Genomic DNA, 17035 nt, shown 5'->3' on the forward strand with positions numbered 1-17035 from the left:
AAAATTCATAAAGGAAATAACAATAACTGTGTGTATTCAGAATGCGACCTTTAGATTGCAAGAGACAAAAGTGGGCAGAGCCATGGATGTGACTCGTACGTTTGGAAGGAACGACATTCCAGTCGTGCAAAAGTCAGAAGCTTTTACATCCCCACACAACATATGCCTCTCTCCACCCTGCATCCAAGATGAAGGTTCAGCCAGCAGAGGCATTATCAGATTTCAGCCAGTGGGCAGCACTTGAGGACAGTGTGGGGCAGGGCCAGTGAGGGGTGAGGGGTGGGCAGAGGGGCTGTGTCCTGGGGAGGCATCTCACATGCTTCTTAGTCATAGGCCCAAAGCATCCTTCACAGATCTGGCCACTTCTGTGCCTGGAAAAAGAAAGAAAATATGAAAAATCACAGAGGTGCAAGATTAGTATTTTATATTATCAAGCATAAAGTATCTGAAAGCAGGGTGGCGTATTATAATCCCATCATGTTTTGAGCATCAGTCTTCTTCAAGACATTGCCTATAACTATTATACTGTTGAAATACACAATGAGGGAGGAGGCAAGCTTTCTCCCCTAAGATGTATAGGAAATATAATAAACAAAAGGTGAATAAATGGTCTAAATTTCAATCCTTCGAAGAAAAAAATGATTGTTGGCACACCTTGCAGGCAAGGAGGGGGAAAGAGGAAGGGCATTCTCGGGGCTTTTCTTTAGCTGGAACTCACCTGAACTCAGTTTCAGCACCTCTTTTTCTAGAGTAATGGCACTGGGCATATTTCTTCTTCCTCTTATTCTTCCTGGAGCATTCCCGTTTCAGAGGAACAAAGAAATCTTTCTACCCTGAGAGAGAACTAGCTAACTGGGGTGGAGAACTTGTGGTCCTCCATTTTGTTGATGGATTAAAACTCCTATCCCCCCAGACCATCGGCCACGCTGCTAGGGCGAATGGGAACTGCAGGGGGCGTGGAGCCACAGGTTCTCTAGCTCTGAGTTAAATGAGCAGCTCCCACCCTGTCAAAAAGAATGAAGAAAAACTGAATATGAAATAAAATAAAACTGAGGCGCATTCTTGGCTTTCATCTGAGGTCATAGAAAGACAGACGCTGCACTGGGCCATCAAAGAGGATAACCTAAAGCTCCATTTTACCCATTTTAACACCCCAAATTTGGAAAGAAATGTCCATCATGTTCTAAACTACATGAAAGAAAGCCTCATGCCCGTCTCCATGCACACATAGGGTCATGCACATTAAGGATCAGGCTGGTATAAAACGGTGTCTCTTGACCATTTTAAGGATATAGCTTGAGTTCTTCAGAAAGCCTTCCCTCTAAAATTCATTATAAGAATCTGCTGCATGAAAATTTCACACCCAACGTTTAAAGGTGGCCTTGGTGTTACCTAGGTATCTGGCATATGCTAAAACTATTTTTTTTTTAAAAAAATATCTGTTCATTAGCCTTTAGAGTTTTTCATATTATTAGGCATATTTGTGTGCAGCTTTGCGTTAAGTAAAAAGGATACTGTGGAGGCAGCAGAATGCATAACGGTGCAGCTGCTCCCAAGTGGAGTCACCATTTTCTCCCCTGAAGTCTTTTCCTTGGTGTTTGGAGGGAGCGCTCCCCAGAGACCCACCCCCTGTTTTGTGTGCATGCCGGACAGTGAATGGAGCGCTCCTTTGATCAATATTCCATTCACCCTTGCTGAGAGCAGTCATGCATAGGAAGATCCAATTAGACCCTGGATTCCGTATCCGCTGCATTCATACAGGGCACAGGTCTGAGCGACGCTCCTAGGAAAACGGATTGAAAAGGGAGGTTGACGTATTGAAATTCAGCTCATGGCAGCCTTTCAGAGCAAAGGGGAGAAATTGCCCCAAGCCCCTGAATTCATTTCAATCAATGGCTCTGTGCTGCACACCAGTAATGGATATAAATTTAAATTAATTTATCCTGCAGTTGGTTTCTTGCTACCAATGGGACAAAGAGCTCCCAGGAACTGCACACGTGGTGACACGGATTGGACCCATGTGTTGGGCAAGGCCTGACCCCCCCCTCCCAGCAGCAGTTGGTGGCAAGTACCTGGAGCAGAAGGGACAGCAGGCAGGGACAAGGGATAGCTTAGTGATACATTGCCTCTCAGTACCATGTGTCGGCCAGATAGAGTACAGAGACCTTAGAGACATTTGTATCAGGGAGTAAATGGCCCAGAACTGCCTGCCTAGGATTACCTGACTCCAAGGCTAGGAGGATTCTCCTCTGGAGTTTTACTGTTGTTGTTTAGTCGTGTCTGACTCCTCATGACCCCCTGGAACCAGAGCACGCCAGGCACTTCTGTCTTCCACTGCCTCCCGCAGTTTGGTCAAACTCATGCTGGGAGCTTCGAGAACACTGTCCCACCATCTTGTCCTCTGTCGTCCCCTTCTCCTTGCACCCTCCATCTTTCCCAACACCAGGGTCTTTTGCAGGGAGTCTTCTCTTCTCATGAGGTGGCCAAAGTACTGGAGCCTCAGCTTCAGGATCTGTCCTTCCAGTGAGCACTCAGGGCTGATTTCCTTCAGAATGGAGAGGTTTGATCTTCTTGCAGTCCATGGGACTCTCAAGAGTCTCCCCCAGCACCAGAATTCAAAAGCATCAATTCTTTGGCGATCAGCCTTCTTTATGGTCCAGCTCTCACTTCCATACATCACTACTGGGAAAACCAGAGCTTGAACTATATGGACCTTTGTTGGCAAGGTGATGACTCTGCTTTTTAAGATGCTGTCTAGGAGTTTTACTATCCTGCTCTTCTTGCACTTTTCTCTTCCGACCAGCATTCCCAGTTGCATGGGGAAAGGAGGCCTGGTTTGAGCCCTGGCTTGTGTCTGGTTACACCTGCCGGAACCTTACAAGTCAGTTGCATAGGAACTCTGCAATTCAGCAAAAGTTACTCTAGCACCCATTGGACTGTGTGTGAGGCACAGCCAGCTTCCTAAGAGAGTCGCAGAGGAGGACATTGGGCAGAAAAGAGACTTTCTCTTAAGCAAAAATATGGAGAATTCTGTAGCATCATAAAGATGATCTCAGGGTTGGGGTGCTATCATCATCATCATCATCATCATCATCAAATTAAATTAAATTTCTATATCGCCCTTCACCCGAAGATCACAGGGCTGCTTACAATATAAAAACACAAAATACACAATAACAAACAAAAACAATAACCTTCCCCCCAGTTTAAAATCCCATAGTTTAATTAGCCAAAGAAGAGGAATATTTTTGCCTGGTGGGTAAGCACTCTACCCTGAACACACCACTCTATATGGAGCTCAAGCAGTAAACAATAACATTTTTTGAAGGTCCAGACAGTGGTGTTTGGCAACTGCTTATCTGTCTGAGAAAAGCTTGATGGTTCATGAAACTTTGAGGGGAGGCAATCGCAATCTGCACTGCTTGTGCCCTGACCCATAGTTAAATATTTTATTCTGTTTGTTACAGAAGAGAATAGATGTTTCTTTTGCTGTGCTGCACATCCAGCTAGCTTTGGAAGAACATGGTTCTTAACATGTGTCACCTCTGCTATCTTCATATTTAAAACATCTCACAGAAGTGACACTTTGAAATTACTTTATTTTCTGAAGCCTTTGAGGAGCCACTGTCTAGAGATCATCAATGGAATATGCATTGAATTGTGACTAATTCAGGAATCGGACAGAAGATGATCAGAGGAGCTGGAACTGTCATTCTTCAAACCTAGATGATTAAAAAGAAAAGAGAATTAAGATGGGGGGGGGGAATAAATCCACGGGAATGGTAGTGACTTTGATAGTCACCCTAATCCAAGTGGGTTCAGTCAACAGATGTTGATTAGAAGTTATCCACCAAACGACAAAATCTCCCTCAGCCCTTGGGACAAAAGTCTTCCCTCAAAATCTTCCACCCACATTCTTTTCCATACCTGGTCAGGCTCTTTTGGCTCCTGAACTGCCAGATTGGAAATGCTGATTTTGAAATGTCCAATGACAGTATATTATGGGACAGACAGAAAGGGTTTGGTCTATGTTAAGTCACTTAACAATGCCTTAAATGTTAGGTTGTTGCTTGTTGTTGTTGTTATTTAGTTGTTTAGTCGTGTCCGACTCTTCGTGACCCCATGGACCAGAGAACGCCAGGTACCTCTGTCCTCCACTGCCTCCCGCAGTTTGGAGAAACTCATGCTGGTAACCTCGAAAACACTATCCAACCATCTCGTCCTCTGTCACCTCCTCTGTTGCTTTTTAATTGACAACAAATAGATGCTCAAAATCCCAATGTAGCAGAAGTTACTAATCCAGAAAAATGTGCAGACCAGAAAACAGCAGAGCAGAAAGTTATTCCTTGCTGCCCTCTCCTCTCGTCCATTTGAGGCCAACCTTCTATAGACATGGTTCCAAACAAGTTCCTGGTGCTTAACTTTGCATTCAGAAAACACCCATCAGACAAAACCTCTGCAGTGCTTAGACATACAATATGGAAGGTGATTTCTGCAAGCCCTTGCAGCTATAAAGGCTGTCACAATGCAGCATTTCCTGAAACAAGTTGTCGAAACGACAAGCTCATTTCCCTGTTGAGATCACCAGCTTTCAGTGGATGAAGAGAAGCAAAACCACGGCCCACCTAGTCCAACATCTTGCTTCACAGTTGCGTGTGCCTTAGCCAGCCTCCTACCAATTCCCAGCCATATCCAGTTCCTCACAAGATTTGGATGAAAAGGACCCACAGAGGCAGGGGTCACTGGTGGCGCTTCATCCCAGATCTCCAGAGACTTGATGCAGACTGTAATAAAGACGGCTAGTGATGAAACAGGTCACTGTGGAAACCACGGCCTCAGTGCCATGGAGCTGAACTATAGACTCCAAGCATCATCTTCTGGATCTTGTTGTTACTATTAAATTGATAACCCATGAGTCACCAACCTTTGGGGGGGTCCATGGATGCATTTGAAATTTTGTCATGGCCCTTCTGCTTCTCTCCCTTCTCCAGAGTCACATTTGTACACAAGATGATAAGAGCAAAACACAGAATACATCTGTGACCACAGCACTCCATTGTCTCTCCTGCTGTCCTCTGACTCCTGCAGCACCCCGCTTTCTCTGTGCCTCCAGTCTCTCTGTTTTGTCTCCACCCAGTCTCCCAGGTCACTTCATCCCCCCTCCCACCTTCTTGTCCCTTCCACCTTCCTTCCGTTCAACTGCTTGGGTGATTTCCAAGGCTCCGAGTGGCGACTCATGCGCTGGTCTGGATGTTGAAAAGCCGAAAGGAGAAGAGGGGGAAGAGTTTTACTCCTTTCCTCCTCCAGCAATGTGCACTTTGTGGGAGGGGAGGGATCTCATGAAGCAGAGGCTCACAAGGGTGCCATTGCGCCCACGGGCACCATGTTGGTAACCCCATATCTCCTAGGCAGGTAGGAACAGAATCACAAAAGAATGGTGCCTCCAGCCTGCTCCTTTGCAAACAATCCATAAAGACACCACAGTGGCATTTTTTCTTTTCTTTTCTTCTCTTCTCTTTCTTTCTTTCTTTCTTTCTTTAATTCATTATTTTATTTAAATTTTATGCAATGATTTACATTTTATACGTTCCTTTTATATTTTTTTTGACAAAGTAATAATCATAAATAAGGGACGCATGTGGAGCTGTGGGTTAAACCACAGAGCCTAGGACTTGCTGATCAGAAAGTCAGCAGTTCGAATCCCCGTGATAGGGTGAGCTCCCGTTGCTCGGTCCCTGCGCCTGCCAACCTAGCAGTTGGAAAGCACGTCAAAGTGCAAGTAGATCAATAGGTACCGCTCCAGCGGGAAGGTAAACGGCGTTTCCGTGCGCTGCTCTGGTTCGCCAGAAGCAGCCTAGTCTTGCTGGCCACATGACCCGGAGGCTGTATGCTGGCTCCCATGGCCAATAAAGCGAGATGAGCGCCGCAACCTGAGTTGGCCACGACTGGACCTAATGGTCAGGGGTCTCTTTACCTTTACCTTTAATAATCATAAATAAATAAGAATAAAAATGTGCACCCCATCACTGAGACCATTCCATTAGGCATTTGTTCATTTCTTGCTGCCCTGGCAAGATAGAATCCACCTCACCCTGCTTAAATCTGTTGTTCTAGGATGACGAAGGCGGTGCTGAAGTGGAAGGGGGGGCAGATGAATGGGCGCAGGCCAAGACATTAATCAAGCCCCCAGACCAGCTGGAGCTGACAGATGCTGTAAGTATATTTTGGAGGGGAGTCACTGCAGGGCCTCGTTCCAGCCAATCTGGTGGCCCCTACGGTGCGTGCATAATAACCCCGAGAACGAATGTGGGGACCCAGCCTCAAATCCAGCTCAGGCAAGTCATGATCCCCTGGGATGAGGCATAGAAGAGGTTTAAGAAAGTGCTATAAAAATGAGAAATGATTGTCATAGTGATCTTATAGGAGAGTTATTATTCGTTTGCAGTGCTAATGTCATGGGCTGGCTGGATACAGCTGGAATCCCCAAGGGAACCCCCCCAGGAAAAGAAGACTTCCTCTTCTTTCTCCAGAGCTCGATTGTCATTTGATGGTATCTGCACTGGACTCTTACTTTCCCCAATACTCCGTGTTTTTGTGTCTGTTGCTACACTTCCATTTGTGGAGGGCCACCAAACTCAATATTTTCTCTAACCTGACTGGCGGGAGCAGCAGCTCTTCAAGGTCTTTTGCAAAAGTTTTTCCTATTTCTCCTACTTAAGAGACTTGAAGGAACAGGGATTGAAGCCATGAGCATATTAATCCCATGTGCCCTGAGCAACAGGCCCTCCTTGTTGAAAGCAGCCCAAACTGTGATGGATTTTGGAATGTCATGAAAAAAATTGCCCAACAGCTCTTTGAGTTGTGGGCCGTGGGTTAGTTTAATTGTACCCGACAAACAAATGAGCCTTTCCTTTTCCAGATCTTAAGAACGTGGAACTTGAAGCCAAAGGGATTCTGCTTGTTTGATTGCAAATGAGGTCATATAAGTCCCACAGGTTATCCTTTGTGTGCTTTCTCCCACAAAGGAAAACCGTTTTATCAAGAAGCATGCATGACTGGCTGAAGGGAATTACTCAATTTTTGCACACAAAATGAAAGAACTTTGAATCATAACATTTACTTTCCCCCAAAAAGAAAATAATACACCTTCCCCGAATATATCAAGAAAGTTCAGTTACTTCCTTCTCCATGCAATGTTCATTTGAACCTAACATTTTCATGAAATACATCAAATCAGTACTGTCATTATTTCTAATGGGGGGAAATTATTTTAAGAAGTCTCCTGCAGCTCTCAGCAAAAGTTCAATGTGGCAATACAGCTCATGAAGAATTACAGGATGGTACAAATGTATCTGAATATTAACTTTATAAAGGGTGTATGTGTGTTTTAAGCCAGCTTTTCCCCTTTTGCAGGAATTGAAAGAAGAGATCACTCGCATCCTGACAGCCAATAATCCTCATGCTCCACAGAACATTGTCAGATACAGTTTTAAAGTGAGTAATTTACTCTTCAATGAAATTCATATGAGATGTGGGCAATTGCTTCACTAATGTATGCTTTAAAAAACCCCTGCTATTTGAATTTGAATTTGGGATATTTAATTTTGGGAGCATAATGCTTGTTGGCAACTGTTGGCTGCTTTGACTTGGACAAACACCACATAGAAAATACCATTAGCTGTCAAATACAAAATACCATTGCATGTTGCTACCAAAGAGGGCTGATGCCATTGCATGTCAACTGTCAAATACAACTGGAAGCAAAATATCATGATCCAAATACGAGATATTTGGAGGTCTTTCTCTAGAAGCCCTTGCCACAGAGGCTTGGTGGGTAGCAGAAGGAGAGAGAGCCTTCTCTTTGTTGACACTGCAGGGATGTTTTCTTGTCCCCTGATTCGTACGATTATAGGTGCCAGAGATAGATAGATAGATAGATAGATAGATAGATAGATAGATAGATAGATAGATAGATAGCTTGTCCAGATTTTTTATGAATAAGTGAGGTTGGTTTTAGGGTTGCTTTCGAGATTTTGTCATGCCTTTTTATGTTACATTCCATATTCTACCAATCTTGTTGAGTTTATGCTTTTCCCATTTCCTTGTACTTTTAATGATGTTTTCAAGTTTCTCCTTGGAAGCCATCCTGAAAATTTCTTAGAAGTCAAAAAGGCAGAATGCAAAGGCTTTAAACAAAAGAAATATAGCATATCAAATATGCTTGAATTTAGCGAGCTTACTTTAAATATTGTTACACTGCCTTTCTTCGCTTTAAAGTGGTTTCATACATATGCAGTGAAACAGTGTGCCTGCATTCCTATACCTGCTTCCCTGGGAGAAAACTCCATTGAGCTCAGTGGGCCTTTAATAGGATTGTGTTATATAAGACAAGATTTGCTTTATTTTTTAATTTTTGCAACACTCAGGACAAATCTTGAATATCCATTGATTTCCCATCCACCCTTCCATGGCATTTCCCCCCCCCCCTTACCCTAGAAAGCTGCTATTCTACTTATATTTTACCCATTAATAAGTTAAACCACCAGTTCTCACATCCGGAATTTCCTGGACGTAGCTGGGATTCAGCCATCGGAAGCAGCGTGCGGGTGGAAGTTGCTTAAACGTCTGGGAAAATCTGGACCTATGGCAACCCATTTATTTATTTTTTAGATTTTTCACTTTTTGCAATACGGCAGCTCTTTTTTAACATAACTGGGTTTTAAACAAAAACCACTGAAGCAAAAGAGAGAAAACATCCCATGTCTTTTGGTGCCCAGCAAAAATATTCCTCTTTACCTAGACTTTCGGCTATTAAATAATCTATATTGGGGGGGGCTGTTATTATTATTATTTTATTAGTATGCTGTGTATTATTATTATTGTTATTCTGTGTAAATTATGTTCTTAATGTTGTACACAGTCCTGGGATTTTAGGATAAAAGCCGCTATATAAATTGAATAAATAAAATAATAAATATATCAGATCTCCCCTGATTCTGAGAAGCCTCCCATCAAGCCAAGCTTCAAAAGCTACCAGATAAAGTCAGGCCTGTATATGTTTGAAATGAAAATTCACAAGGGAGAAATTGCAGAGGAGACAGCAAATTGGTTCTTCGTTTAATCCTCACTTAATGCCTAATCTCCTGGCAACCTAGCAGTTTGAAAGCACATCAAAGTGCAAGTAGATACATAGGTACCACTCCAGCAGGAAGGTTTCCGTTTCCATGCGCTGTTCCGGTTCACCAGAAGCGGCTTAGTCTTGCTGGCCACATGACCCGGAAGCTGTACGCCGGCTCCCTCGGCCAGTAAAGCGAGATGAGCGCCACAACCCCAGAGTTGGCCACGACTGGACCTAATGGTCAGGGGTCCCTTTACCTTTAAGCTCCTGAAGGTAATGGGGCCCTTTATATGTCCAGCTGTCCTTTGTCAACAACGACAAAAGTCGCTGTTTTTTGTGTTGAATACATGCTATATGGTGATTTATAGACCTAATAGATATCTAAAGCCATTTGCACATGTTGCCATGCGACCAGCCCATGCAGAATCTAGGCACCCTATATATAGAAATGAGCAAACCAGGGATATTTTAGGGAGTAGGCTAGCAGGCGGGGGCCCATTCCTTACATCATAGGAGCCTACACAACACAAAACACTGTGCTGTATGTAGGTTTTATTTTATTTGTTTTTTATCTTATGTTTTGGAAATGTACATCCAGGTTTTTTTCCTTTAAATTTTTTTTGGGCCCCCAAGAATGTGGGACTCTAAGCTAAACCCTATAAGCTAAACCCTTGTTTAGCTTATATGTAAATCCGGCACTGGATGTGAGTTCCATCCCTGCCTTGGCTGACAATGCAGGGCTAGTTCTGCTCAGATTTTGCCCTTTGTTGTTAATAAGGACCAGTGGCGTAGCGTGGGTTGGCAGCACCCAGGACAAGGCAAGTAATTTGCGCCCCCTAACCCGGGGCAAGGAAAGTAATTTGCGCCCCCTAACCCCTAACCTGCTGTCGCTGCCAGGTTCTTCTTGCTGCTGCCTGGTCTGGTCTGGTGTGGTTCTCTCCCACACTCAGTGCTGCTTCATCCCTGTGAAGTAGGTGACTCCCATGAACTAAAACCTTCACCCTAGAATATATAATAATAATATAATAATAATTTATTATTTATACCCCACCCATCTGGCTGAGTTTCCCCAGCCACTCTGGGCGGCTCCCAATCAGTGTTAAAAACAGTACAGCATTACATATTAAAAACTTCCCTGAACAGGGCTGCCTTAAGATGTCTTCTGAATGTCAGGTAATTCTTTATCTCTTTGACATTTGATGGGAGGGCGTTCCACAGGGCGGGTGCCACTACCGAGAAGGCCCTCTGTCTGGTTCCCTGTAGCCTCACTTCTCGCAATGAGGGAACCGCCAGAAGGCCCTCGGCGCTGGATCTCAGTGTCCGGGCTGAACGATGGGGGTGGAGACGCTCCTTCAGGTATACAGGACCGAGGCCGTTTAATTCACCTTAGATAGTCCTGCAACTGACCGTTTTTACGGACCAGGCTTCGTGCGACATTCCTGGGATCTGTAGCTTTTCCCTCCCACTCTGGTGTAACGTGAGGTAATCTGAGCTAGATTGAAAAGTAGTTGCTCCTTCATTCCTGCTGGGACTAGATCCTGCCAAAAATGGATGGGTTGTAGATTCGAGCCCCAACCCCATGTTGGGTGAGAATCTTGCGTTGAATTGGGGTTGGACTAAAGGTAAAGGGACCCCTGACCATAAGGTTCAATCGTGGCTGACTCTGGGGTTGTGGCGCTCATCTCTCTTTATTGGCTGAGGGAGCCGGCGTTCAGCTTCCGGGTCATGTGGTCAGCATGACTAAGCGAACCAGAGCAGCGCATGGAAACGCCGTTTACCTTCCCGCCGGAGCAGTACCTATTTATCTACTTGCACTTTGACGTGCTTTTGAACTGCTAGGTTGGCAGGAGCAGGGACCGAGCAACGGGAGCTCACCCCATCACGGGGATTCGAACCGCTGATCGGCAAGTCCTTGGCTCTGTGGTTCAACCCACAGCGCCATCTGCGTCCCTTGGGGTTGGATTAGGGATTTCCTAGATGCAGCTGGAAATCGGGTGTCGAAAGCAGTTTCCGGGCAGAAATCGCTGAAATGTCCGGGATTTGCCAAACTTTGGACAAAAACACATAGACACACTCAGAAGCTTTGGCAAAAAACAAAAACACCAACCCTACCTCCAGACATTAGGCAGTTGTCTAAGGGGGAGAGTTCTGTTGACCTCCTTGTGGGACTTAATGTTGTTTATGTTTCATCACTGCACACCACTCTGATAATTTATGGAACAGCGGTACAGAAACCCTTTTATGAATGAAAGAGAAACGTGGCTGTGTGTCGTCATATCAATGCTGGTCTTTTATTTCTCCATAGGAGAGATCCTACAAGCAGACTAGTGTGGTGGAACAGATGGCCACGCACTTCACTCTCTATGGGAACCTGATATTCCGAGATTCGGATGAGGGTCGGAGGCAGAGCGTGAAGCAGAGCCTGACTATCGGTAGGCTTTGTGGGTCAGCAGACAGCGAGCTATTGAGCCATGCGCCCGCCACACCTACTCTGGGCGCCGGAGGAAATGTGTGCCTGTAGGTGGGGGAACACTGTCACACCAGGGCCTGTTTGTTAGCATGATTGAACAGGTAAACATCAGTTTGTAGGAGGTCTCTTGCAGACATACCTTCTCTGGACAGGGGGGTACGCAGCAGTTTGGCGGGAGGTACAAATAAAGGGGAACTGGTGCTCAGGAGAGGAGCAGATATGTTTGACTTAGTATATATAGATCTGGCTAAGGCTGTGTCAGATCACTGGTGCATCTAGCCCCTGTGGAATGCCCTCCCATCAGATGTCAAGGAAATACAGTGGTGCCACGCAAGACGAAATTAATTCGTTCTGCGAGTTGTTTCATCTTTCGATTTTTTCGTCTTGCGGGGTGCGGATTCTATGGGTATTAATGGCTTTAAGAAAAAGGAAGCAAACTCGCAAGACGTTTTCGTCTTGCGAAGCAAGCCCATTGGGAAAATCGTCTTGCGAAGCAACTCCAAAAACGAAAAACCCTTTCGTCTTGCGCGTTTTTCGTCTTGCGAGGCATTCCTCTTGCGAGGTACCACTGTAAGCAACTATCTTACTTTTTAAAGACTTCTGAAGGCAGCCCTGTTTAGGGAAGTTTTTTAAGTTTAATGCTATATTGTGTTTTTAATATTTAGTTGGGAGCTGCCCAGAGTGGCTGGGGAAACCCAGCCAGATGGGCAGGGTATAAATAATAAGTTGTTGTTTGTTGTTGTTGTTGTTGTTGTTGTCATCTATTTTGACTTGTAATGACTTCCTGTGGTCTCAGAGAGGGGATTTTCCTAGTTCTGCTATCTGGAACATGTGGCGTATCCTTCTGGATTACAGTGGTACCTCGGATTACAGATGCTTCAGGTTACAGGTGCTTCAGGTTACAGACTCCACTAACCCAGAAATAGTACCTCGGGTTAAGAACTTCGCTTCAGGATGAGAACAGAAATCACGTGGTGGTGGCGTGGCGGTAGCGGGAGGCCCCATTAGCTAAAGTGGTGCTTCAGGTTAAGAACAGTTTCAGGTTAAGAACGGACCTCCAGAACGAATTAAGTTCTTAACCCGAGGTACCACTGTAGTCCAATGGGATACCTACAGTAGTCTAGCATCCTGCTTTCCTCAGTTGCTGACTAGGAAGCCCACAAGCAGGGCTGGAAGTCAACAGTCCTCTTCCACTGTTGCTTCTCAGTGACTGCCTCTAAACAAATGTATAGCCAATGATGGCCAGCCTCTCCAGGAATTTGCCTAGTCTCCTTTTTAAGCTGCCTCTGTTAGTGGCCACCACCAACCCTTGTAGTAGTGAAATACATAAATGAATTGTGCATTGCATGGAGAACTTGCTTTGATGCACTCTGAAGCTGGGACATCTTTGAAGCTGTGGACGACGGGCCTTAAATGCTTGTCTTTTTCTTTTTTTAAAAAAAGTAATATTTATTAAGGTTTTAAGGGTTACAAAAAGCAAAAGTAAAAACACCATATTAAACAAAAGCAAAACAACACATCACAATAAGTGAGAGAAAAAAAGAAAAGAACAAAAGAAAAAAGAGAAAAACAGAAAAATACAAACAATTAAAAAACACAGCAGATCTTCCCATAACTTATCTTTCATTTGTTTGTTTCCTTGACCTCCTCACATTTCCCTTTTTTGTATTCTAGTTCGGTTAACTAATTCAGCAAATCCTTTCCATCTTTTCCAATTTTTGTCCTGTAATTTATCTAAATGTTAGTGTAACTATACTTTCCCTCCTTTCACCAATTAACAGTCTGATTTTTCCTAAACCTTTATAACATTTCTACTAAAACCACATAACTTCATTCCAACATCCTTCTAACATTCATTAATTTTACAGAGTTTCTGTAGATAGTCTTTAAATTTCTTCCAATCTTTCTCCACCGACTCTTCTCACTGGTCTCGGATTCTGCCAGTCATTTCCGCCAGTTCCATGTAGTCCATCACCTTCATCTGCCATTCTTCCCGGGTGGGTAGATCTTGTGTCTTCCAGTACTTTGCAATAAGTATTCTTGCTGCTGTTGTAGCATACATAAAGAAAGTTCTGTCCTTCTGTGACACCAATTGGCCAACCATGCCCAGGAGAAAGGCCTCTGGTTTCTCCAGAAAGGTATATTTAAATACCTTTTTCATTTCATTATAGATCGTCTCCCAGAAAGTCTTAATCCTTGGGCATGTCCACCAAAGATGAAAGAATGTACCTTCGGTCTCTTTACATTTCCAACATTTATTATCGGGCAAATGATAAATTTTTGCAAGCTTAAATGCTTGTCTTCCACCCAGTGCCATAGCTGCTGCACCTATAGACACAAAACTCTCTCTCCCACCCCTTCCCGGTGTTTCTGATATGGGTTGCTGCAATAACTGCTGTGTTTGCCACACCGCCCTGTTCTATTCTCAGCCAAAATAGCTCAGTTGGTAGAGCACAAGACTCCTAATCTCAGGGTCGTGGGTTTGAGCCCCACATTGGGCAAAAGTGTCCTGAAGTGCAGGGGGTTGGACTAGATGACCCTTATGATGACCCTTATGATTCTCAGCTGTGCTTCCTGTCGCATCTGCTGTGGTGGACTTTGAGGCCCTGGACGAAGAGCTTAAGGAAGAAGAGCAGCCGGAAGGGGAAGCAGGAGAAGGAGAAGGAGAAAAAACAGATCAGCCGGTAAGGGCACAGTCTGACTCCCTCCTTTGGCAATCTTCACAGAACTCTAGCTCAATGGTTGCCATCAATTTGATTTGAATGAATTTTATGATGAATGATTTTAGAATGTTGTACTATTTTGTTGTTGTTACAGATAGGTAGCCGTGTTGGTCTGCCATAGTCAAAACAAAAAAAATTCCTTCCAGTAGCACCTTAAAGACCAACTAAGTTAGTTCTTGGTATGAGCTTTCGTGTGCATGGTATCTGAAGAAGTGTGCATGCACACGAAAGCTCATACCAAGAACTAACTTAGTTGGTCTTTAAGGTGCTACTGGAAGGAATTTTTTTATTTTGTTGTTGTTAGCCGCCCTGAGCCCGGCTTCGGCTGGGGAGGGCGGGATATAAATTATTATTTTTATTATTTATTATTATTATTATTAAGGCTTTGTGGCAACGTGCAAGCAGCTAGCTTGTATTTCTTTCCTTTTTTTACTTTGCTTAAACTGTTCAGAGTTGGCCCAAGACATTTTGCCACCTGAGGACAAATCAGAAAATGTCTCTTCTCCCCCCACCCCGAGAATCATAGTTTGTTAAGGGTGCTTTTGATATGCAGTGGTACCTCGGGTTACATACGCTTCAGGCTACAGACTCCGCTCACCCAGAAATAGTACCTCAGATTAAGAACTTTGCTTCAGGATGAGAACAGAAATGGTGCAGCGGCAGCAGGAGGCCCCATTAGCTAAAGTGGTACCTCGGGTTAAGAACTTAATTTGTTCTGGAGGTTTGTTCTTAACCTGAAACTGTTCTTAACCTGAGGTACCACTTTAGCTAATGGGGCCTCCTACTGCCGCTGCGTCATTTCTGTTCTCATCCTGAAGCAGTGATACCTCGGGTTATAGATTTCTGTTCTCATCCTGAAGATACAGTGGTACCTCGGGTTACAGATGCTTCAGGTTACAGACTCCGCTAACCCAGAAATAGTACCTCGGGTTAAGAACTTTGCTTCAGGAAGGGAACAGAAATCGTGCGGCGGCAGTGGGAGGCCCCATTAGCTAAAGTGGTACCTTAGGTTAAGAACAGTTTCCGGTTAAGAACGGACCTCCGGAACTAATTAAGTTCTTAACCTGAGGTACCACTGTATATTAAAAAGCACAAGGAAGAGTCATTCCCCTCCTTTTCCTCCTGCCCTCTCTGTAGCCCCACCAGCAATGAGGAGGGGCAGCGACAGGCAAGCCCCTCACCTGCCTCTGGGTGGGGACAATGCTGGGGGACTGACATGGTTGACTCAGTGGCCAATGGTGGCAGGAGGGGTAATGGATAGGGCCCGCACACATTGGAACATAGGAAGCTCATACTGAATCGGACCGTGGATCCATCTGGCTCAGTATAGTCTACACCGACTGGCAGCGATGGCCCTCCAGGGTTCCAGCACCCTGCTGCCACCGCTTCCTCTTCCTCTTCCCCTGCCCAGGTGGGTGACAGCAAGGTCCTCAGCCTCAGCCAAAGGAGGAGCACCAAAGGTGCAGGTGATGCCCCTCTCTTTCCTTTCTAGTTCTTCCCAGTCTGTCCCCCCAAAAGAGATGGGTGGGTTGGACTAGATGACCCTTGGCATCCCTTCCAACTCAGCAATTCTGTGACCGTTTCCCCCTCTTTCAGGCTGCAGCCCAGGAAGAGAAAGAAGAAGAATACCGTCCCCGTCTGGTGGGTGAACGGAAGCTCACCAACCAGTTCAACTTCAGCGAGAGAGCCTCCCAGACCTACAACAACCCTGTGAGGGTAGGTTGTCACTGCCGGTCTCTTCACACCATAGCTGTCAACATTTCCCATTTTTTAAGGGAAAATCCCTTATTCCGAATAGGATTCCTCACAAGAAAAGGGAAAAGTTGACAGCTATGCTTCACACCCTTGTCTGTTGGCTGTAGTTCCTCTCGTACGCCTATGGCCATCTCTCTGCGTCAAGTGCTAATTGCTGATGGACATAGAAGATATTGATTGCCTTTGGCAGCTAGAAGCACAGTGGCAAAGACGGATGCTTCTTCTATCAGAGGTTTCTGGCGCCCTGGAAATGGTGGAATTACGAATGTGCCGCATTCATGGTTGTCATCTCCAAGCTCTCTGTGGATGCTTGACACAAACTCTTCCTTGCCCACCTCCAAAACACCAGTTTTCAGGGTCTGTCCTCAACTGCTTGTTTGTCAGGCTGTTTTCTAGAAGGGAAGGGTTGCAGCACATCTACCTTGCATGCAAGAAGTCCTCGGTTCAATTCCTGGCATCTCCAGGTAGGGTTGGGGGTCTCCCCTGCCTCAAACCCTGGAGAGGCATTGCTGCCATTCAGTGTGGATGATACTGAACCAGATAGAGCAGCAGTCTGTCTCCTTCTGTCTCACTATTATATCAGCCCTTGATTCAGAATCATGAGGACTGGAGTCTGAAAACCTGGACAACCCCTGCTAGTCAGGGTGGTTAAAACTGTACCTAGCCGGACCATGAGTTTGGCAGCACATAAAGCAGCTTCCTATGGTCCATGAAAGGTGATGAGCCAGGGAACGCTGATGTCTGAATATTTTTTAGCAGGCCTGTTCTGCTATCAGGGTACTTTCTCAGGCTGTGACAGAAGAAGAAGAAGAAGAAGAAGAAGAAGAAGAAGAAGAAGAAGAAGAAGAAGAAGAGGAAGAAGAGGAGGAGTAGTAGTAGTAGTAGTAGTAGTTTAGATTTTATATCCCGCCTTTCACTCCCTTTAAGGAGTCTCAAAGCAGCTAACATTCTCCTTTCCCTTCCTCCCCC

General features: G+C 44.9%; 1 protein-coding gene across 1 annotated transcript in view; it reads left to right on the forward strand.

Moving 5' to 3' along the window:
• DNAI1 (dynein axonemal intermediate chain 1) overlaps positions 1-17035 on the forward strand; it is a 156462-nt gene that overhangs the window by 11545 nt on the left and 127882 nt on the right. The window contains exons 3-7 of the mRNA XM_081929717.1: positions 6115-6213; positions 7414-7494; positions 11424-11550; positions 14154-14272; positions 15908-16027. Coding sequence (XP_081785843.1) covers positions 6115-6213; positions 7414-7494; positions 11424-11550; positions 14154-14272; positions 15908-16027 — 546 coding nt within the window. The remainder of the gene's footprint in view (positions 1-6114; positions 6214-7413; positions 7495-11423; positions 11551-14153; positions 14273-15907; positions 16028-17035) is intronic.

The sequence above is a fragment of the Podarcis melisellensis genome, assembly GCF_964234715.1.
Source record: "Podarcis melisellensis genome assembly, chromosome: 11".
Classification (NCBI taxonomy): Eukaryota; Metazoa; Chordata; class Lepidosauria; order Squamata; family Lacertidae; genus Podarcis; species Podarcis melisellensis.